Source organism: Pygocentrus nattereri, chromosome 22 (assembly GCF_015220715.1).
Source record: "Pygocentrus nattereri isolate fPygNat1 chromosome 22, fPygNat1.pri, whole genome shotgun sequence".
Taxonomy (NCBI): Eukaryota; Metazoa; Chordata; class Actinopteri; order Characiformes; family Serrasalmidae; genus Pygocentrus; species Pygocentrus nattereri.
This window is the reverse complement of record NC_051232.1, coordinates 33703552-33726162: the sequence shown is the minus strand read 5'-3', so window position 1 is coordinate 33726162 and position 22611 is coordinate 33703552. Positions and strand designations below refer to the sequence as shown.

Sequence of the window (22611 nt, the reverse complement as noted above, 5' to 3'; positions counted from 1 at the left end):
GAAGAAGCTGCAGATTGATATTGGCCCTATAGCAACGTTTTGAGCTGCATGACCGAATTGGTGGACAGTAGCAGCTCATTAAAGGCACGGCTCTGGCTCATTATTCCGTTTTTAATTTGAAGTCTGGCTTTGGTTAGCACTGCAGAGACCTCTCCGCTATTACATGAGGTAGGAAAATCATAATAAAGACCCTTTGCGCCAGAGGTGTCCGACGTTTTTTCAAACGGGACCCTTTCAGAATGTGTCCTTTGCCAGGATATTATCCATAAATGATCTTAAATATTCTGTAATCCGAATATGGAAGACACAAATGTACAGAACAAGACATCTTTATTGGGCAAACTACTGAATTTGTGATAAAGAAGCTGCTTTATTTGTTTTGTCTTCTCATCAGTGGTGGACGAAGTACACAAACCATGTACCGGAGTTAAAGTTGAGACCCCCAAGGTAAAATATTCCTCCAGTAAAAGTAGAAGTTCCTCCCTTTAGACCTCCACTGGAGTAAAAGTACTAAAGTATTTCCCTTCAAATGAACTTAAGTATAAAGTAAAAGTACTAAAAGAGGAATTCTGGCTCTGATGTCCTGTTATCATTTTTATAACCAGACTGGCTTCATGAACTCATTTCAGGTGAAAGTCCTCCAGCGTCTCTCTTGGTAAACCAGTCTTTTAATAGAAGGTCATTAATTAGTGACGCTGACGTCTATTAAAATGATCAGAAGCACAAAACACTGAAGGTAAACAGTTTCCATCAGGGAGAACCGAGTGGCTCTGAAATCACTTTTTACACACAAGCAAAGTTTCAGTTTCAGATTTATTTACAACTTAGTTCCAAGTTTAAGTTGAATAAAAACTGGCTTTAAACTCAGGATCACAGATGAGCTCCTTTACTATGTTGATCTGTAGGCGTCTGTTCATAAACATAAACCAGCCCAAACTCATTTACTATAAAATGAAATGGTGTTTGTAGAAATTCAGAAAAAAGCCGCGTCAGTCTCGACTGCATATGTGGACATATTTCTATATTGAGCTCTATTTACACAAAGTTAGGTTAGTTCATCATTTATGTTGAACAGACTCTCCCAAAGTTTTACGCTGCTGCGCTGACGTTGAACCGCGTGCTGCACTGGGTCGGTATGACCAACAGGTCAAAACCAGCTCTAAACAAAGTGACCGCTGGGCCCTGATTGGTGCTCTGGCTTTGCGCTTCTTTCGTTTTGACATGTTACGTTTTTATACACACAGAAACCAAAAGGAACGACAGATTTCTCAGAATGTAGGAGGAAAAAGTCGGATATTAGACTCTGAAATGTAGTGGAGTGAAAGGAAAAAGTCGCCCAGAACGGAGAAACTTCAGTACAGATACACCAAAAATACTAAAGTACACAAACTCATTACATTTACTCAGTTACTCAGTTACTGTCCAGCACTGGTCTTTATTATGATCCTCCTTCCTATGATTTTCATGATGAATAAGTGCTCCATCGCTGTTGAAATTGCCTGTGGTCACTGCAACATTTGTGTGTGGTCATGATTAAATTCAGTGAATTAAAGATTTGTTGTAATGAATTGTATGTTTACAGTTCTGCTGCCACCATCAAGCGAAAGGAACAGTTGCAACATATGGACCGGAAGGCTGATGACAGTGCACTGACCGCCCTGTGGTCAGACGTTGGACGCTCCTGCTTTACGCAATGCGGTGAGGTAACTCACGCTCTGACGTCTGATTTACAGTGTAGTTACACGGCAGCGTGAGGGAAAACCCATCCTTTCAGTGGGTCCTTCTCCATTTGGAGCGGGAATTCCGGTGGATACATTAAAAAAAAGTTTCTTTCATCCCAAAATCTAAATAATCTTCATTTGTCCGTGAACATCTCCTGTTATCATGTCTGCTAAAAGTAGAGCTTCACTCCAAACACAGGTTACAGCCACTGGTGTGAGTGGATCAGACACAGCAGTGCTGAGGGAGTTTCAAACACTGTGTCCACTCACTGTCCACTCTATTAGACACTCCTACCTTGACCCCGAAAAAGACAAAAGATATGTAGATACACCAGCTCAGGAGGCACCACCATGGCCTGGACCTCTGTTGTGATAATTATGCCCCCGAGTACAGCGGTTAAGCCCATTAGGTTCCGCCCGTTCTGACCGGAATCCGCATTTCAGGTTCAACAAGCCGACTGTGTAAGAAATCCTTACAGTAGATAAAGCAAGACAGCTTTTAGTGCAGTAACAGGCGTGTCCAGTCTTACTCACAAAGGCCAGAGGGGCTGGAGGTTCCCATAGCAGCAAAGCAGAAGCACGCCTGGTCGATCATTTTTCACTTTTTGGCGTAATCTGAAAAGGCCTCTTGCCCTTTATGTTGTGTGTAGATCTCATGAAGAATGGAACAAATGAAAGGGTCCAAAATCACAGGGAAAGATGTCTGGTTCCATTGACTTACATTAAAAGTAGCACATGTTTTTTCCCTCTCTTGTAAAGTTACCATTTTGTGCACTTTATTCTTCTCCCAAGCAAAGAAACTCTTATAGGGTCAGTAATTATGCTGTGATTACAGGAGCTTAAGCTGTAACGTGTTACGCCACTTCATTACGAGAAGAAGCAATTATATAAACCCTTTAAAATCCAGGCTTGTTGCATACTAAGGCTTGTTATTCAGTAACTACAGGGATGTCAATTCAAACTGACTAAGCTATTCATAGGTTATAGAAGTGTGTAATAAAGTACTTCCTTGGCTCATTTGCAAAAATGTCCCTTTTACAGAACCATACATTGGGACCCAAAACAGTTCCTCCATGGCAGCCCCCTAAAGAACTGCCCAACCTGGTGATATTTCCACACAGGAGCATTATGTGCACCAGCTTGTAAACATTTTAGCAGTCAATTAATCACCATCACGGGCAGGAAACCAGCTCGTCCACACGTCTCCACTGGCAACCGGGACCCACCCGCTTCTCACGCTAACACCATGTGGGGGTGGGAGGGATCTACGTTCTTCTTCCTCCTCCTCCTCCTACCGCACACCCACTAGCACATGCCATGCTCCTCTCACACACCCACACTGTGAAAGCGCAGTTCATGGAAATCCAGCTGCATAAACAGATGGACCAGGGGCCGGGGACGCAGGCTGAGGGGGCTACGGGAGCCTCGGGACAGGACGCAAGCATGAACTCCACTTTGGAAGCCAGGATCCAGTCCAGGATGGAGAAGGCAAAGAAAATGAAGGAGGAGGAGAAGCTCTACAGGTATAATGGGGTCCTGTATCCAGCGATCATGAGCCCAGAGGAGAACCTCAAAGCCCTGGAGACTGTAGAGGCCAGACCCGATGACATAATGCTGGTGGCCTATCCGAAATGCGGTGAGTGAAAAGCATGCAGGCTGATTCAGGACAGGCTGTGACCCTAATGAGGTCCCCCCCCCCTATAGTCTCTATAAGAAGTCAAAAGGAAATGTTTTTTGACACGGGATGAAACAATCTATTGAAGTGGTGATTTGCTCTAACCCAGCAATGATGAATGGTTTCATTGCTGAGGGAAATGCCTGCTTCATTATAAGACATGGAGCTCTTTTTGCATCAGGGGAATCCAGTGTGTATATGACCTTCAATTATGATCACCTGACCCTGAAATGCCATTTAAAAGACCTATTAATACTTTTCAGAGAATTCATTGCTGGCAGCCACAAAATTGACCTTGATTAAACCACGAACATCATATTCGCATTTGCTCAACTTTGGCAAATAAACGTGGAAACAATTGATTTGAATCAAGTCAATGAATAAATGAGTGAATTTATAATGTGACTATATTTAACTATATTATTCTTCTCTTTTATTCTTATTTTTCTGCTGAGTTGTTCCCTATAGGAAGGAACAGAGTACAGGTTTTGCCATCTTTCTTGTGTCACAATGATACAAATGCACTAACACACACACTTCAGTCACACCACACAAACGCACCCTTTTAAGGTAGCAGGAGATTTTAGGTAACACTGTATTTAAGGTGGCAGTGGATTTAAAGTAGCAATGATTTAAAGTAGCAGAGAAGTTAAGGTAGCAGGAAATTTAAGGTGGCAGTGGGCCCCCAACTCAGCAACACCATTGCAACCACTTAGCAACCACCTGTGAAATCATCGCACCAACCTAGCATCCACTTAGCAAGACCATAGCAACCACCTGGGAAACTACAGCAAAACATTAGCAGCACCGTAGCACACACCAAACACACACACACACACACACACCCCACACAAACGATTTTAGGTAGGAGTGGATTTAAGGTGGTAGTGAAGTTAAGGTAGCAGGAAATTTAAGGTGGCAGTGGACCACCAACTCTGCAACCACACACCACACAAACGATTTTAGGTGGCAGTGGATTTAAAGTGGTAGTGGATTTAAGGTAGCAACGATTTAAGGTAGCAGTGAGGTTAAGGTAGCGGGAATTTTAAGGTGGCTGTGGACCACCAACTCCCCAATACCATTGCAACCACATAGCAACCACCTGTGACATCACAGCACCAACCTAGCATCCACTTAGCAAGACCATAGCAACCACCTGGGAAACTACAGCAAAACCTTAGCCACCACACAGCAACACCCTAGCATTTCTTCAGGAAATGCACGTTTCTGGTTAAATGTAAGTATTTTCACCTCAAAATGCCTCAAAAAGACTGTCAAACCGCCAAGCAATTACCAGACCCCCCCACCCAACCCCCCCCAACCCCCCCCAACCCCCCCAACCCCCCTCAAGCCTTCTTACCAAGGCTCGTTTGCAAAAACATACTATGGATCATGTTTAGGCTGCTAAGCAAAGGCCATCAGATACTCCTGGATCCTCAGATCCTCCTTACGTATGTTAATGTACGTCGAGTCTATGAGCTCGAGGAATGCGAGGGTGGCTGACTGCGACTGGCTCACAGTGCGGAATGTCGAATTAAACATGGGGCCTCCCGGCACTGCCGGTCCAGAGTGGGCCCCTCGCACGTGGGGCTCGCCTGGGGGATGCAGAGCTGTTTGACCTCCACTGGAAGATGGGGGCCCGCTGCGGCACAGACACGCACTCGCTTTACGTGCAACAGATGTCAACCCCTTTTCCATGGGCGCCCACCCCCCAAAGACCACTGCTGATACTGTGCACAGTCGACTGTGGAGGACGGTAAATGGCAACAGCATGTGTTTTGTTTTATTATTATTCAAGCCAGGGAGGTCCAGCAAGACTGGAAAAAAATAAAAGATGATCTCAAGCTCTTTCCAATCAGCCTCTCCCGCCCTGCCCAACCAAAAAAGACCCCAAATCTATTTAATCAGCGCCCGTCTCCCAAACACGAACAGCCGGCTGGAGCCTAAATGGCAATGGCCTGTGTTTCTTTGGAATATGTGGGTTTGGTAACCTTGTAGCAAGACGAGAAACGGGGCTGAGAACGAAGCTGGCGTGATCTTTTTTATTGGAATCCAACCCACCACCAAATAACACAATCCTGGCTGACTGTGAAGAGTAAAGGGCAGTGGCCTGTGGGGATATTAGCCTTGCAAACTATCTAGCAAGCCAAGAAATGATGGCGAGGATGAATGTGACCATGTTCTCCATCGCAGGTTTCAACTGGACGGTGGCGGTGCTGCGCAAAATCACGTCCGCCGCCACCGGAGTGAAAGCGGAGTCCAAGATGCCTCCTCTCATAGAGTTCTTCGGCCCAGAGATGCTGCAGGTAAGAAGGATGTGGCAAATGTTTTCCCCCCTTTATGGCGACAGATTAAGCACGCAAGCCTGGAAGCGCCTCTGCTGAATCATACGGGATGTTGCAACTGAGGATTTCCTGGCTTTGCCCAATGCCAGATGTAGGGAGCACAAGACGGAGGTGCAAGATGATCTCCTATGATCTCATATGTTAATGTCCTAATTGGTAACCATGACAGAAACTTCACGAGGACCTTTATGACAAGATGATAAACTCCTTTAACCTCAGGCGTATGACGTACTAAGGCTTATTATTCAGTGACTGCGGGGACTCCAGTGTAAACCGTCTGAGACATAAATACAATAAACAGACATCAGACACAGTGAACAGACAGGACAGTGCGGCACCCACACAGCACTCAGCTCTGGACGTGAGGTAGAGGAATAAGCATATATTTAGGAGATGTTTAACACGCTGTGATCTGAGAGTCACGCAGGCAGATGATCGACAAACTCAGCAGATACTGAGGTAGAAAAACCAGAGTAAACAGCAATGATCTAGAGGCAACTAGAGCGCCTTAATATGTTCATTAACATCTCCTGATATCGTGTAAAAAAGTACTTTACAGTCATATGTCGTATGAATGTGGTGTAACACCACTGACAGCAACACCACTGACGGTGACGCCAGTGACAGTGACTCCAGTGACTTTAACACCACTGACGGGCGACTCCAGTGACTTTAACACCAGTGACGGTGACGCCAGTGACGGGCGACTCCAGTGACTTTAACACCAGTGACGGTGACGCCAGTGACAGTGACTCCAGTGACTTTAACACCACTGACGGGCGACTCCAGTGACTTTAACACCAGTGACGGTGACGCCACTGACGGGCGACTCCAGTGACTTTAACACCACTGACGGGCGACTCCAGTGACTTTAACACCAGTGACGGGCGACTCCAGTGACTTTAACACCAGTGACGGGCGACTCCAGTGACTTTAACACCAGTGACGGTTACGCCAGTGACGGGCGACTCCAGTGACTTTAACACCAGTGATGGTGACGCCAGTGACAGTGACTCCAGTGACTTTAACACCACTGACGGGCGACTCCAGTGACTTTAACACCAGTGACGGGCGACTCCAGTGACTTTAACACCACTGACGGGCGACTCCAGTGACTTTAACACCAGTGACGGGCGACTCCAGTGACTTTAACACCACTGACGGTGACGCCAGTGACAGTGACTCCAGTGACTTTAACACCACTGACGGGCGACTCCAGTGACTTTAACACCAGTGACGGGCGACTCCAGTGACTTTAACACCAGTGACGGTGACGCCAGTGACGGGCGACTCCAGTGACTTTAACACCAGTGACGGGCGACTCCAGTGACTTTAACACCAGTGACGGGCGACGCCAGTGACTTTAACACCAGTGACGGGCGACTCCAGTGACTTTAACACCAGTGACGGGCGACGCCAGTGACTTTAACACCAGTGACGGGCGACGCCAGTGATGACGACAGTGATGTCCTGGTTAAAACTGAGGATTCTGTAAACTGGCTGACTGACTGGCTGATCAGGTGATAAAATGATATATTTGACATTATTTTGACAAAAATCCTCCTCAGGCCTCGAGACGCTTCCTCTCAGATGAGCCTCGACCCAAAGAGGCAGTTTAATAGAGCTGAAAATACTGGGTTAGAATGTAAAATAAGAGTCCTGATAACAGCAGAGACCAAAATCTCTATGACCAATTAATTTTTAAAATAAAATAAAATTTTAATGTAGTTTAATGTTAATGATATAAAAAGTAAACATGAATCTGTTTTACACAAATTTCTAAATTAAACATCTCAAAATGTTTTATATTAAAATTGGCTTTGTGACGAGCTGTTTTACGGATGCAGAGCGTGAATGTAACAGGATGAATGAAGAAAAACCAGAGAATCATAAGAGAAAAGAGTTATTTAATCTCCAAATGGACAATGACCTGTATAAAAACTGGGCATTTAAGGGGTTGAAGTTTGAAGAACTTCCACAAAATGTAGAGGCTCTATGCCTGTTAAAGGCCTCTCTTAGAACCAAACGTCTCAAACCATAATTTTCTTTCTACTTCGAAGTTTATATTACATGAAAGACTGCAGGTGCGCCAGTCACCTTTCCGTTGTTTGCCAGTTTCCGTAAATCCTCTCAGGCTTAGCTGTCATTAAAGGTTCTGTCCTGAAACCTCGTGGTGCGATTCGTCCGTAAACCCGTAATGAAAGGTTGTGATAGGCGGGGAAAGGTACATTAGGCCTTTACAGCTCTTCTTCCCAGCTGGTAGATTTGTGTAATAAATCGTAAAAAAGCTTTCAACCCAGGTTACGGCCTTGTTTTATGTCAGTGCGGCTTGAACCCGTGACCCGTCACGTATGCGCTTGAACTCTAAACACTGAACCCCAGCTGTCCGTGCTGTGAAGTATGGCTTGACGGGACGGTTGCTCTCCTTCCCCTCCCACTCATTATTTGTGTCTGCTGTGCCTTCGCAGTTCCTCCAGAAGGCCCCATCTCCGAGATTACTGGGGACCCACATGCATCCTGACAACATTCCAGCCTCCTTCTACCAGAAGAAGACCAAGGTTTGTGCTTGTACAGCAGTTCTAGGTGAAAGCTGAGGAGGTCAACGTCCTGCAAGGTGGTACAGTGTTCCAGTAAACCCTGAGCTACTCCTCATCCAAGCTCAAAGAATTCCCATCGACTTCTTGTAGTGTAAAGCAATAAGCGGAGTGTGTTATGTAAGACCGCAGTCATTTCCTGTACAGCTTGCAAGCCCACCTTGCCTGGGGTCTTGACGCTATAAATGTTTTGCATGGAACGTACAGGATGTTGCGGGGAAAGCACGTTAAGTTTGAAGGTTTGCCTTCAGTAAAACTGCGAGCATTTCTCATTAGAACAGAGTATGCTGCTCCACTTCCTTAAAAAAGGCCGATTATTTCTCTGCACTCTCGCTTGACTAATCCATACTTGTTCTCCGTTCTAGATGCTGGTTGTTTTCCGGAACCCGAAGGACACAATGGTCTCGTTTTACCACTTTTCTAATAAGAATCCAGTTCTGCCGACTGCGGAGTCCTGGGATCGCTTTTACGCCGACTTCATGAGCGGTGAAGGTGCAAAGTACCGTCACATTCCAACCCCTTCAGATTGACGGAGAATGTGCTGTAGATGGTTCTATATAAGATAAGATAAGCTGAGATAATCCTTTATTAGTCCCACAGCGGGGAAATTCACAGTATTACAGCAGCAGCAGAGTCACAAGAGTAAGACACTCAGTAGTAGAAACGGGAAACACTGTAAACATTATCAACATTATAAATAATAAAAATTAAAGCTAAATCTCGACTATTTACAGGAAAATAAGGATAATAATAAAATAAAATAAGAGTTGCATAGGAATCTGTATTGCACTTAGCACTCCTTTCTCCCTCCGCCTTCACTGGGTCTAGAGGAGTCCCTAGGACCGAGCCGGCCCTCCGGATCAGTTTGTCCAGTTTCTTCCTGTCTGCAGTGGAGATGCTGCCGCCCCAGCAGACCACTCCATAGAAGATGGCTGATGCCACCACTGTGTCGAAAAAGGTCCTCAGGAGTGGCCCCTGCACTCCAAATGACCTCAGTCTCCTGAGCAGGTGGAGTCTGCTCTGTCCCTTCCTGTAAAGTGCAGCAGTGTTGTCTGACCAGTCCAGTTTACAGTTAAGGTGCACACCCAGGTACTTATAGGAGTCCACTCTTTCATTGTCCGTTCCCTGGATGTTCACTGCTGGAGGGGGATGTGTGCGCCTGCGGAAATCCACCACCAGTTCTTTGGTCTTCCCTGCATTGATCTGTAGGTGATTCCGCAGACACCAGTCCACAAAGTCCTGAATCAGTTCTCTGTACTCTCCGTCTCTCCGATCGCGGAGTCATCAGAGAACTTCTGCAGGTGGCAGTTTGGTGAGTTGCACATGAAGTCTGCAGTGTACAGGGTGAAGAGGAACGGTGCTAACACCGTCCCCTGTGGGGCCCCTGTGTTACAGACCATCATGTCGGACACACAGTCCCTTGTCCTCACATACTGTGGACGGTTGGTGAGGTAGTCCAGGATCCAGTGTGTTAGGTGATGGCCCACCCCTGCCTGTTCCAGCTTGTCCTTCAGGAGCCCAGGCTGTATGGTGTTGAAAGCACTGGAGAAATCAAAGAACATGATTCTCACAGTGCCCCCAGGCTTCTCCAGGTGAGAAAGAGCTCCATGCAGCAGGTAGATGATGCCGTCATCCACCCCGATGCCAGGTTGGTAGGCAAACTGAAGTGGGTCCATAGATGAGCTCACCATAGGGCAGAGCTGTCTAAGGACCAACCTCTCCAGTGTCTTCATCAGGTGTGACGTCAGTGCCACCGGCCTGTAGCTGCTGAGGTCCTTTTCAAAAAGGGTTCTGTGCAGCCAGCCCAAAAAAAGTTTTCTATTACTGCAAACGAGCCCTTTTGAGCGCTATACAGACTTGAATTAGTCAATCTGAAGATCCCTTTCATGATTCCTGCTACTATGATTCTGCACAGAAGCTCCATATTAATCCTTTCATTTTGGACTCACTGGGGATCATCCGGTACCTCAGTGAGTTTAAGAACCCGATCTGGAGGTTCTCTGACTGCTAAGCTATACTATCACCACACTGTCTCACATGTCGTGTCTCTCCTCAGTTCCTTGGGGCTCCTACTTCGACCACGCGCTCGCCTGGGAGAAACGTATCCACGACCCAAACGTGATGATCATCACATTCGAGGAACTCAAGCAGGTATGAACTTCCTCTCATTTACTCTGTGAATGTGAGGCTTTGACCTGACTGACCTCTCCTAAAACCCGTTAGGACCTGAGCGGAGGCGTCCAGAGGGTGGCAGACTTCTTAGGTCTCAGCTTAACTGATGATCAGGTACGGACCATCGCTGAGGAGAGCACCTTCAACGCCATGAAAGAAGGTGCCAAGGACTCTCATGGTCAGATGGGCAGTGTGTTTTTCAGGAGAGGTGGGTCATCCGTCCAGAAAGATTCCTAATCCGGCCACGAGAACCGGCTCAGCTATGTGTTACATCTGAGATTAAGCTCATGTTGCTGCTCAATCCTGGTTCTAGGTGTGAAGTCTGTAGGTTGTTTCATCCATCAATGAATTAAGAGTCGTTTAAGATGAACACATCTTGGCCTTTAATAAACACAGACTCTTAAAAAAGATGGTTCTTCATGGGTTCTTCAGTAAAACCAGTGGTTCTATATAGAACCAAGAATACTCAGAGAACCATTTGTGTGCTTAAATGGTTCTTCGCATGGTAAAACTGCTCTTCAAATTGATGGAGAATGTGTTGTCAATGGTTCTATATAGAACCTTTTGAAAATGGCACCAAAAATGGTTCTGCTACTGTCACAATGTCAAGTTTGTAAACAACAGCAGAACTTTATCTGGTGCTACATAGAACCGTTATCAAAATCGCAGACGTATTTGTGCACTTACACCTGTACCATTACACTGTAACTCCTTCAACCCTACACATTTAAAATAGACGGTTCCTCAAGGGTTCTTTAGAAAGGAAAGTGGTTCTATATAGGGCCATGGATACTTAAAGAACCCTTTGCATGATAAAGGGTTATTTGCATCATGAAAGGGTTCTTTGGATTGACAGAGGATGTGCTGTAGGGTTCTTCTATTGTGACAATGTCAAGCTTGTAACATTAGAAGAATCCTTTCTGGTGCTATGTAGAAGCCTTTTCGAAAAGGTTCTATGTAGAACCATATACAACACATTTTTCACCAATCTGAAGGACCATTTCACCATGCAAAGAACCATTAGAGCATGCAAATGGTTCTTGGAGTGTTCAAGGTTCTATACAGAACCATCGACTTTACTAAATAACCCTTGAAGAACCTTCTTTTCAAGGATGTAGGTCACAATCTGGGGAAGCTCTACCTCAAAATCGAGTCTCCACATCAAAGTGACTCTTATGTCAAGACAGATGTCTGGAGATGCTCTTCGCTTCAAAGTTTTTTTGAGAGAAAATTTCTTATTTTCTAAAACATTGAGGAAAATTCAGATTACTTGCATTTTGATGAAAGATCAGAGCCTCCTCACAACCATGTAAGACCTGGTAGACCACCCAAACAGTGGTTGGATTAGTATAGTGGGCAACACACCTGGGTTCAATCCCAAAGGGGGTAAGCCCCAACACTATACCAATAAGAGTCCCTGGGCAAGACTCCCAACACTACCTTCACCTACCTCAGTATAGTGATCAAACTGCAAGTTGCTCTGCCAAATGCCGTAAATGAAAACTACCCTCATCAGATAAACAGCAGTCAAAGCCCCAGCCTACTAATTTTCATTGGTAGTGAAGTACCGATCAGAGTGTGGCGTGTGCCATCCCCCGTGCCCCTATGTCAGCCTCGAGAGCCAGAAGGAAGGCAGGGCCTGAGCTCCAAGCGGGACGAAGCCCAGTGAGAGAACAAGGAGTGAGGGGGGGACGGAGCACGAGCCCCTAGCCCTGTCTCCAGGATGCCACGTCCAGTTGGGATTTGTGTGGCTTTCTCGTCCTGGCTCCGAGTTCGGACCCTGTCTCCCTGCTGGCTCTCGCGGCTGTAACTGGTATCTGGGCATAGCGGCATTGAGAGCCAGCAGGAAGGCAGGAGTACGAAGCCTGGCGAGAGCCACAGAGTGACTGATCTCCTGCTGCTCCGTGTCCCAGACAAAACTCCCAGTGAGTTATTTAGGCTTTTCTAAATGTGTTAGTGGCGCTTGTTAGGAAGGTTGTTTATAGCGAGGCGGGGCGTGTGGAGTCAGTCCAGCTCAGAACAGATCATTTCACTGGATTATGGTTCAGTTACGTTCCCTGACTAAAGGCGCTGATATGCTGCCTTGGAGGACTAGAGGGGCCCTGCCTCAGTGACAGTCACTGACTCGAGTTGTGCATATTCTCCCCGCAGGTGAAGTCGGAGACTGGAGAAACCACTTCAGCCAGGCCCAGAGCGAGCAAATGGACGCTGCATTCAAGAAGCATCTTGAGGGGACGAGACTCGGCGCCAGACTTAAGTACGACGTCTACTGCAAGTGACGGGAAGAACCGTGGCAGAGCAGAAGGCCGAGGACAGAGAAGAACACATAGGAGACACCAGAGAACAGAGAGTTTCACGTACATGAGACAGTAAACGAAGAAACGAAGGTCCTTCCTCTCGCAGAGGTGGAGCGCCACACTATTCAACCACAGGCCAAAGCCGCAAGCATCAAGATCTGAAACCGGTTTGTCGAGGATTAAGACAGGACAATAAAGGCGCCCGAGGACGACAGCAAGCCAGTAGTAGCTTTTTGGTAGATGTGTGGTTACAGCCTGCATGCCGGGGGGGTGTATAGGTGGGGGTGGGGGGGTGGGGTGGGTAGACATTTAAAGCATAAATAACCGAGTGATTAATGAGAATATTAAAATGAATAATATGAGCACAAATGCCTCGATTATTATACACTTATTACAATGTTATTTTAATAACCCCCCCCCCCATTTTCCACAGCGGACGGTTCTCCCATCTATTCTCTCTACATGATGATCTGCAGGGTTGCCAGGCTCACAGTTTTCCCTCTAAATTAATCGAGATTTAACATGCAGTCTTTTTGGGCTACTTTCAGATTCACTGCAGCCTCCAAACAGGTTTGATTGCAGGCTGTAGAAATTAATATGAATACGGTTTTATGAATGTTCGTTAATTCTGAATAGCTGGCAACCCAAGGACAGAAGCTGTTCAATAAAATCCAAGGTGAAGCCAAGTAGCGTCACTGCAACACATCATTCACTACCAAGCGATATAAATATAATAATATACAGTCTTATGCAAATGTTTGGACACCCCTATATATATATATATATGAGTGCTGATTGGTTGGTGAGCGCTTCACACTTTCTGACTTCATGGATGTACATGAAGTCCTACAATGAGTTCAAAAGCACTCAGAAACTTAACAACGGTGTTAAAATGTTTTACGCTATTTAATGTTTAGGAAAAATCACTTGTCATAAAAAAAACCCTCATATCTAAATTTTTTCCTGTTTTTCAGTTTTTGACAAAATTTGAAAAGTCCTGTTGTCCTTTATACTGTCTGTAAATGTCATGAAGTATGGACCAAAGGAAACGGCCCAAAATGACTTGGAAAAAATTCTGGTTCCATTGACTTCCATTAAAAGTAAAGTAGGTTTTTTCCTTCTCCTGTAAACTTACCATTTTGGAGATTTGGAGTTTCTTCCCACAGCAGCGAAATGCATTCTTCTTTATATTAAAAATGTTTAAGCATTTACAAACTATGATTTTGCTCAAATGCTCTATATTAACCCACTCGTTTCAGACTCGCTCGGGAGCGCCCTCTAGTGTCAGACAAACCCAGAAATCATTCCTCAGGGGCAGTGCTCCTCTCTTCATTTTCACTGGCTAGCTTCAGGGCCAACCTTTCCTCCTCCCTGTCCCCTCTGCTTAGGAACTGCAGGCACACCGTCAGCTCTCATGAGAATGGCAGTAAACAAACAGACTGAACTTCTACCACATTCCTCTTAATAGATGATAAAAAAGCATTTTTACAGAGAAAATATTTGTGTTTCTATTAAGATTTTTAGCTCTTTCAGTACTATAGTATGTTTGGTAGCTGCTATTGGAGAGCATTTCCACCAATATTTCAAGGTTATCTAAATAGTTTAGCCCTTGAAATTTAAACATCTAAGTCACTAAAGTGGAGCTTACTGACTGGTGGTGATGGGAACCAGGAGACAGCATGTCCACAAAACAACCATAGACATTTTACTTATGATCCAACACCACCAGTGAACCTACACGTGTCTTCTAAGTGTTTACATGTGGCGGTGATGATGGTAAAATAGTCATAAATCTGAAAAGATAAGTTTCCTTTACGGACTATTGTTGCCTTACAACACCCTGCATGTGTCCCTCAGATTAAAATACACTTTAAGCCAAAACCTTTTTACAAAGCGATCATGAAACAATGTGTCAGACATATATATATACACACAGACATATGTTCAAATGCATAAACATAGACACATTTATTTGACTCAGGTTTGAATCATTACTCTCTCTGGTTCCAACTTTGATTTAATGATCAATTAGATTCAAGATTCAGGAGTTTTATTGTCATGTGCACAGAACAGGCAGTTGCACTGTACAATAAAATTCTTACCTTGCTGTTCCTCCATTCACCGAATATAATCTTAAGAGACTAAAAAAGAAAATAAGAATAACTCTAAAAACATTAGTAAAAAGTAAAAGTACAGTGTGCAAAATTGGAATAAAATGAAAGTGACACGTGCGTATGTGCAAATATGTAGAGCAGCTGTTCATAAAGTGCCTCAGTAACAGATGTAAACAGATGTAAACAGTAAATAATATTGTTCTGTGCAAGTAATAAACAGTGTTGTTCTAACGGCAGCAGTCCAGTACAATTAGGATCAATCTCAAACAGTTCCTTACGCACTATGTAGGTCTTAAAATGATTAATCCAGCCGTCAAACAGTGCATAATAATCCAGTTCCTACTAGAAAGCAAACCCCTCAATTTTTCAGCCAGGCCTCTTATTTTAGCAGGGACTCTTATTTTGACACACTAAGGGGGCGGCCCGGTTTGTTGGTGTCACGAAAGGCGGAACGGATTTGTCCTCTATTTTTCTGTCAACCTCCTCTGCAGGACCGTCGGCGTCCGCGGCTGATTTCCCCTCGCTAGTCCTCACATTTCGGGTCCCGACAGCTTTAAACGATGGCTGGTACTTTAGCCCGCAAGGCCGTGGATCATCTCCGCAGTAAGGAGTTCAGGGAGTATCTGATGAGGTGAGTCCGGTCCTGTTAGCAACGTGCTAACCGAAGCCTGCCCGTCCGTCCGCGGGGAGCAGTCGAGCTCGGCTGGGGTTAAGTTCGCTAGAACCGCGTACCTCTGCTCCAGGACTCTCTAAACAAGCAGACAAGATTGCCCAGATAATCTTAAAAACGACGAGGCTGAAGTTCGCTTTCTGTTCACCAGCTTCGTGTTCGAATTTCCCCGGTCCACCTTAAATGGCGCAGCTACAGTCTGGCGCCTCCGTCGCCACAATGTACCCGCGGAGCCGTTTAAGGTGGACCGGAAAAATCCGAATGACATGCCAAATTCAACCTCGATTAAACGCGTGATTTTAGAAACTCTCGTGAAATCAGCTCTGACCGAACTGAAGGGCACGTTCTGGCTGGTAATTCCGCGTACCTGCCTGAAGGGGGCGCACTCCTGCCTTCCTTTAAGGTGACACGACGTTTCAAAGCACCTGCGTGATCCAATCACTGAGATGCAATCAGGGTCGATCACCGTGGGTTTGTGTGGTAGAGAGGCGTCTTTACAGTGGTGGTGATGGGAACCAGGCGTCGCCCTGACTACAGCACAGATAGAGACGCTTTAATTACCGTCCACGCCCCCTGAGTCACTTTAATAATAGAGTTATGCAGAATTTTATCACTAATGGGTGGAGTTGCCCTTTAAGGGCTGAAAGCTTTAGTAGGACCAGCAAATTCACTCGATAAGATAAGAAAACGCGTGCGTTTGTTAATGTGGCTCAAGTTGAGAAGCGTGTTTATTTTATTTATTCAGGACTTTTATTATTAGATGAACTGTTATTTTTTATTTTGCAATACTGAGTCATGAATTTGAAATACTATCTCACTGAGTACCCAGGGGGCGCTCTCGGTATAGTAGTTTTTTTATATACACACACACACACACACACATTTTATTTATATATATATAATTTAATGCAATAATAATTAGGTGGTGGGTATTTTTGTTTGAAATGGCTGTTGGTCTGAAATAAATGGCCTAGGACTAAACCGAAGTCCTGGCTGGGGCTCAGACCCACTCAGCGCACGTAGAGCAGGTGTGGACTGTCCTGTGCTGAAGTTAACGTGTTTACTTTGATGTTTTTCCATGCTTGTCCTCCTGCCCCCGGGACCTTCGCCGGCCTCAGCACAGTAAGTGTTTTCTTCTCTAAGCTTGGTTTGCTGTTGGGTTTCTCTCCCAGCATCGTGGACCTTCTCACTTTGAGCTCTTTCACAGGGGAATGAAGACCCGAAACTGTATTTTTCAAAGGTTTATCAGATCATTCTTAGAGTTTTTCATTAGTTTTAAAACTGTCAGCAGATGACGCCTGAATGACCTTAAAGGGGAATCCCACCAAAATTTCTGCATAATTCCTTCACTGGGATGTGAAGGAATTCATTCAGGGCTGCTTGGTGTGAAGTGGTCCAGACGTCTTTACAGTGGTGGTGATGGGAACCAGGCGTCGCCATGACTACAACACAGATATAGACACTTTATTTACCATCCAGAACCACCAGAGAACCTACACGAGTCTTCTGAGCTTATTTGGAATGTTGATGATGGAAAACAGTGGAAAATCTGGAATAATGAGTTTTCTTTGGGGACTATTTTGCCGCACAGCGCCCTGCATGTCTCCCTCCACCATGAATGGAGTTGAAGTTCTCTAAACTCTCCTAAAACAGCGTCTCAGTCATCAGGCAGTGAATTCAGAACCAGTTCATGTAGGAACTTTCTGTAGGAGCTTTTAGAGGGACGTCTGGTTCCCATCACCACCACTGTGAGGAGCTTTTAGAGGGACATCTGGTTCCCATCACCACCACTGGGAGCAGCTCTGACTCGGTACGTTTATCTAGAACGGAGAGTTTCACACCAAACCGCTCAGAACCTTTTAAATATGCAGAAATTTAGAAGAATCCCAATAATAAGGTTAAACAATAATAAGGATAATTATTAATTATAATAAATATAATAAATATTTAATTATAATAAATAAACAATAATAAGGAACAAAATGCTGAACCATTAAAATCTCCATTTACTCCGCTGTAGTAGAGTAAAGGGTTATAAAACAGGGACTAGACACAGCGATCAAACCAACCCATGTTTACTTATTGAACTTGACTAACCGTAAACAGTTACTGCAGTAAACACGGGTTTATTTACAGTACGCTGTGATCGCTAAGCAACGAGGCGTATTCAGGAAGCAGCACAGATTGTGGGATTATTCTCAAGGACATGACAAACACTGGGACCCCACCTGAACAACTTCAAATGACTAAAATTTTAACGTTTTCTTTCGATATACTCTCACCGGCCACTTTATTAGGTACACCTGTTGCTTGTTATCACAAATAGCTAATCAGCCAATCACACGGCTGCAGCTCACTGCATTTAGGCGTGTAGAGGTGGTCAAGATGTGCCGAGTCATGCGTTATAACGGTCATTACGCTGAACACTGTACCGTAAAGCCGTTGTAGTACGTTTCAAAACATTTTGACAGACAAAACTGCCCATAAACAGATTTTCTAAAATGCTGTTTTTTATTATTATTATTATTATTATTGTTGTTGTTATTATTATTAAAACCGTTGTCATGTCTTCACCGCAACACGTTCACAGGCACTGAGTTGTTATTAGGAGTTTATCATGTTGTTTAATGGTCAACATTTCAGATCAGATATTTAACAGGTCAACGTGGCACAAACTCATGTTTTGTTACGTTTTACCTTTTAAAACTCGAGACATATTTGATCATGTAGGTTATAATTAAGAATCAAAATTGAAAATTGATCCAAATTTTGATTTCTAAATTTTTGTAGCTGTAGTTGACGTTTAGTTTTCTAAAAACAAGACGTGTAAATACATCAGAAATATCCAGAAACGCTGTATTAATTCCCGACGGGGAAACAATGTGGCCTGGATGAGCTTTGACTCCGTTTCTCTTAGAAAATCAACATCAAACCTGTGACTTTGTGCTTCATGTTATTGACTCGTTACTGTTTGCAGCACTTCTGGGGTCCGGTAGCGAACTGGGGGCTGCCCATTGCTGCGATCTCTGACATGAAGAAGAGTCCAGAGATTATCAGTGGAAGAATGACCTTTGGTGAGTGAGACACTAACTAAAGTTCAAGTTGCACAAAAACGACTTTATGTGGCTGAATTGCTTAAACAGCAGCGTTTACAGAGAAGCGAGATCAGCCGGTGGGAGGTTTAGGATGAAGCCCAGGCGCCTCCCGTCTCGGCTTCAGTCAGGACCGGCCGTTGGCGCCTCCCCAGAGTCTTGCAGTGCTATTGTTATCTCGCTGTCTTTAACCCAAGCAGTCATTTTGACGCCTTAGCAGCCATAAAACGGACTAAAATGATAGAAATGATAGGCCGAGTTTTCTCTGGACTCCCAGTCAGTCGCTTTGCTCTGGAATGGTGTGAAAAGAGCATTAGCTAAAGCTTAGTTATACAGAGAGAGAGAGAAAGCAGGTGTAATCATGTATGTCGCTGCTGTCGGAAGGAAACCTCGTATCTCCAAAATAGTAACTTTACAGGAGGAGGAAAAAACGTACTTTACTTTCAATGGAAGTCAATGGAAGTCAATGGAACCAGAATTTTCCCCCAGTCATTTTGGGTCAGTTCATTTGGGCCGTTCATCATAAAACTTACAAACAATGTGAAGAGTAACAGACGCTTTCAGATGATGTCAAAAACTGAAAAATGCCAGAAATGGAGATACAAGGTATCTAACCCTATATTGCATATAAATCATGTTCACAGTTCTTGGTAGTATTTTGCTATTCCTGCTGATCGGATGTCTGATAAAAAGAAATATCGTGGCATTTCATATATTGTGAACATTTCTGAAGTATCACAATATAACATTTTCCACCCTATCGTCCACTTCTGCTAGTAGAACACCTAGTTTTCCACCTAAAAATATTTTTTGCAAAAAATACGCAGCATAACGCTTCAAAAGGGCGACGTAAGCTATGGAAATGGTAACATTATCAATTTATTTTTCATAATAAACTTAATACTAATCAGGGCCTTTTCTATAGAACTGCAGGCAAAACTTTACGTGATGGATAATGCGGCGGAAACCTTGAAGGCTTGTTCAGCGGAAGCAGCTCTAATACAGCAGAGAGACTCTCACGACAGTTCAGATGGGAAATAAACTAAGAAAAGTTAAAGAAAATAAACAGGGCTTAGAACAAAACCAAAAAAGTTACGCTTTCTCTTTATCGCTTGCAGAAAGTACAGCTACTGTAAATGTTCTACCTATAATCTTGCAGTATAATAATAATAATAATAATAATAATAATAATATTGATAATGATAAAAAAATAAAACTTTGAAACAAATGATTTGGAAATGAGCTATGCATTTTATTTTATTGCTTTCAGTTGTAGTTGTTAGTTACTGTAAATGTGGTAATGTTCCACCTAAAATCTTGAAGTAGTAATAATAATAATAATAATAATAATAATTCAGTTCAGAAACACCAGCCAGCTGTTTTGGACACTGTGGAGTTCCACCTCCTCATTTAACCCATCCGTGCAGGGAAACACCACATACACACTAGTGAATACACACACACACACTAGGGGGCAGTGAGCACACTTGCCCGGAGCGGTGGGCAGCCCAATCCACAGCGCCAGGGGGGCAATTGGGGGTTGGGTGTCTTGCTCAAGGACACCTCAGTCATGGACTGTCAGCTGAGGGGATCGAACCAGCGACCTTCCGCTCACAGGGCTGGTTCCATCACGTCCAGCCCACGACTGGCAGCAAAAATAATAGTATGATGATGATGATGATGATGATGATGATGATGATGATGATGATGTAATAGTAATAATAATAATAATAAGCCACAACAGTGTTTGACTCTTGGTTCTCGTTCCCGTGTTCCTCCAGCTCTCGTCTGCTACTCGCTGCTGTTCATGAGGTTCGCCTACAAAGTGCAGCCCAGGAACTGGCTCCTGTTCGCCTGTCACCTCACCAACGAATCGGCACAGCTCATCCAGGGAGGGAGGCTCATCAAGTACAAGTAAGATGCTGCACACAAACGTTACAACTCGGCGCTCGGCTGCCTTACAGGAACGCCGCTCTGCTTCGGAAATCATTTTTCCATGACGTGATGTGTTCATGACACACATCCGACAACTTGCAGCCACTGAACTACTGACTGACCCGACGACGTTTCAAAGAATCGGTGAACATCAAACGCTCCAGTAAAGCGCACAGGTGCATCAGTGACACAGCAGCGCACCAAACCACAGATCTCAGTGGCTTCAATGGGCTGCGTCCTGCATGTGGGCCATCTGAGCCACACAGCTTGCGTAATATAGCGTCCAGCGTAACGTCCACTTACAGTATCTCTCTGGGTTTATACCAAAAATAGTCCCAATTCATTTTTACCTGATGGGGGGGTAAAAAACGTTTATGCGATAAAGGATCTTTACCTCGCCCATTTTACAGGACGTTGGCCCAATTTTCTCATTTTCCTGACCGGTTTAACCCCATATGTGGTCAGCACCTGCGGCCAGACCCAACCTATAGCCCAAGAACAGCTCAGCCAGTTTGCGCCGAAGTCTCTAGCTACTGAATAATAAGCCTTAGTATGTAATACGCCTGGGATTTTGAGGGTTGAACAAGTCACGACTCTTGTTTAGTTTCCTTTTATCAAAAAAATTAATTCCTATTATAACTGCAGGCAAAGTGAATATTTAAAACGATATTTTAATCCGGACCTGTTACAGTCTGAAGAAACACCGTTCAAAAGTTTGGAATCACTGACCGTCTTAATGGTTTCCTGTCCGATGTTGTATACAGTGTAGATATAATGACATTTAAATTTATTTCACAGGCTTTTCTTAATCGTATTACTTCATAAATAAAACACGGTCACATTATTCTGGTCTCGTTATCAGTCCTGTGATTTGATCCTTTTTTTTAAATGGATTATTCTAAATTTCCACAGCTCTGTCCGTCATTCTGGACGCACGTTCACAGATCCCTAGTGTCCTGTTTTACTGTCTGAAGCCTGTCGAGTTGTAAATTACAACACTTTCGGGTGGTTTTCTACATTTTTAAATCAAATTGGTTTTATATTGTGGAAACGCTGATTTCAAACTCTGGAGCAGTGGAGCGTTTGTCTTCACTCTTTTCCGATTCTGTCCGTTTTCTCTCCGCAGCATGGGGAAGAAGGAGGCCAAATGATGAGCAGCCGTGGAGCATGGAGCATTTCTGGGACTCGTGGCTCTCCGACGCCATATTTTAGGGGATGTTCACACAACACAACACTTTACTGATTACTGGCAGAAATATTTTAACACTTGATCTCGTACTAAACGAATAATGAACTGATTCAGGGTTTTCAGCACAGGAGGAGAAAATTGGAAATGAAATGTACATAAAGTGAACTTGGTTAATTTTCAGAGGACTGTTACGCACATTTGACTTTTTTTTTTTTTTTTTTAACGGTACACATCAATGGTGTATGTAATTGTCAGTAATTTATTCCGAAACATGGTTGTGTAGCGTGTATCAAATTAACTTCAGATCATACAGGGAATAAAAGTTGTCCACACTGGCCTGTAGCTCTTCTTACTGCGCCGCATTTACTGCCTCGACCGCCTTTGACGAGCACAGATGGTGAATCGGCTTCGGTGCGTGAAATCAAGCGCCCGCCTACCAGCACCTCTTAAGATCAAGTGACCCTTATTAATCCCCCAGCGGGGAAATTTGACCTCCTCATTTAACCCATCCGTGCAGTGAATACACACACACACACTAGGGGGCAGTGAGCACACTTGCCCGGAGCGGTGGGCAGCCCAATCCGCGGCGCCCGGGGAGCAGTTGGGGGTCAGGTGTCTTGCTCAAGGACACCTCAGTCATGTGCTGTCGGCTCTGGGGATCGAACCGGCGACCTTCAGGTCACGAGGCTGCTTCCCTGACCTCCACCCCACGACTGCTGCGCTCATTCACATATCATTAACATAAAGTGCATGTTAATTCATGCAGATGTTTCAGTAGCTTGTGAAACTACAGCACTAAATGACTCA

At 44.4% G+C, this 22611-nt stretch overlaps 2 protein-coding genes across 2 annotated transcripts; both read left to right on the top strand.

The window, feature by feature from the left end:
* Positions 1-337: 337 nt before the first annotated feature.
* Positions 338-13068, top strand: LOC108443825 (sulfotransferase 6B1-like). The gene is made up of 9 exons (XM_037532763.1): positions 338-447; positions 1583-1703; positions 2763-3357; positions 5590-5702; positions 8210-8299; positions 8701-8827; positions 10392-10486; positions 10559-10715; positions 12659-13068. Exons 3-9 carry the CDS (start codon positions 3039-3041, stop codon positions 12784-12786), a joined length of 1029 nt encoding a protein of 342 aa, XP_037388660.1. The 5' UTR covers positions 338-447; positions 1583-1703; positions 2763-3038; the 3' UTR covers positions 12787-13068.
* Positions 13069-15348: 2280 nt separating this feature from the next.
* mpc1 (mitochondrial pyruvate carrier 1) lies at positions 15349-22146 on the top strand. The gene is made up of 5 exons (XM_017724695.2): positions 15349-15549; positions 16707-16710; positions 18566-18662; positions 20462-20594; positions 21742-22146. Exons 1-5 carry the CDS (start codon positions 15479-15481, stop codon positions 21764-21766), a joined length of 330 nt encoding a protein of 109 aa, XP_017580184.1. The 5' UTR covers positions 15349-15478; the 3' UTR covers positions 21767-22146.
* Positions 22147-22611: the final 465 nt, after the last annotated feature.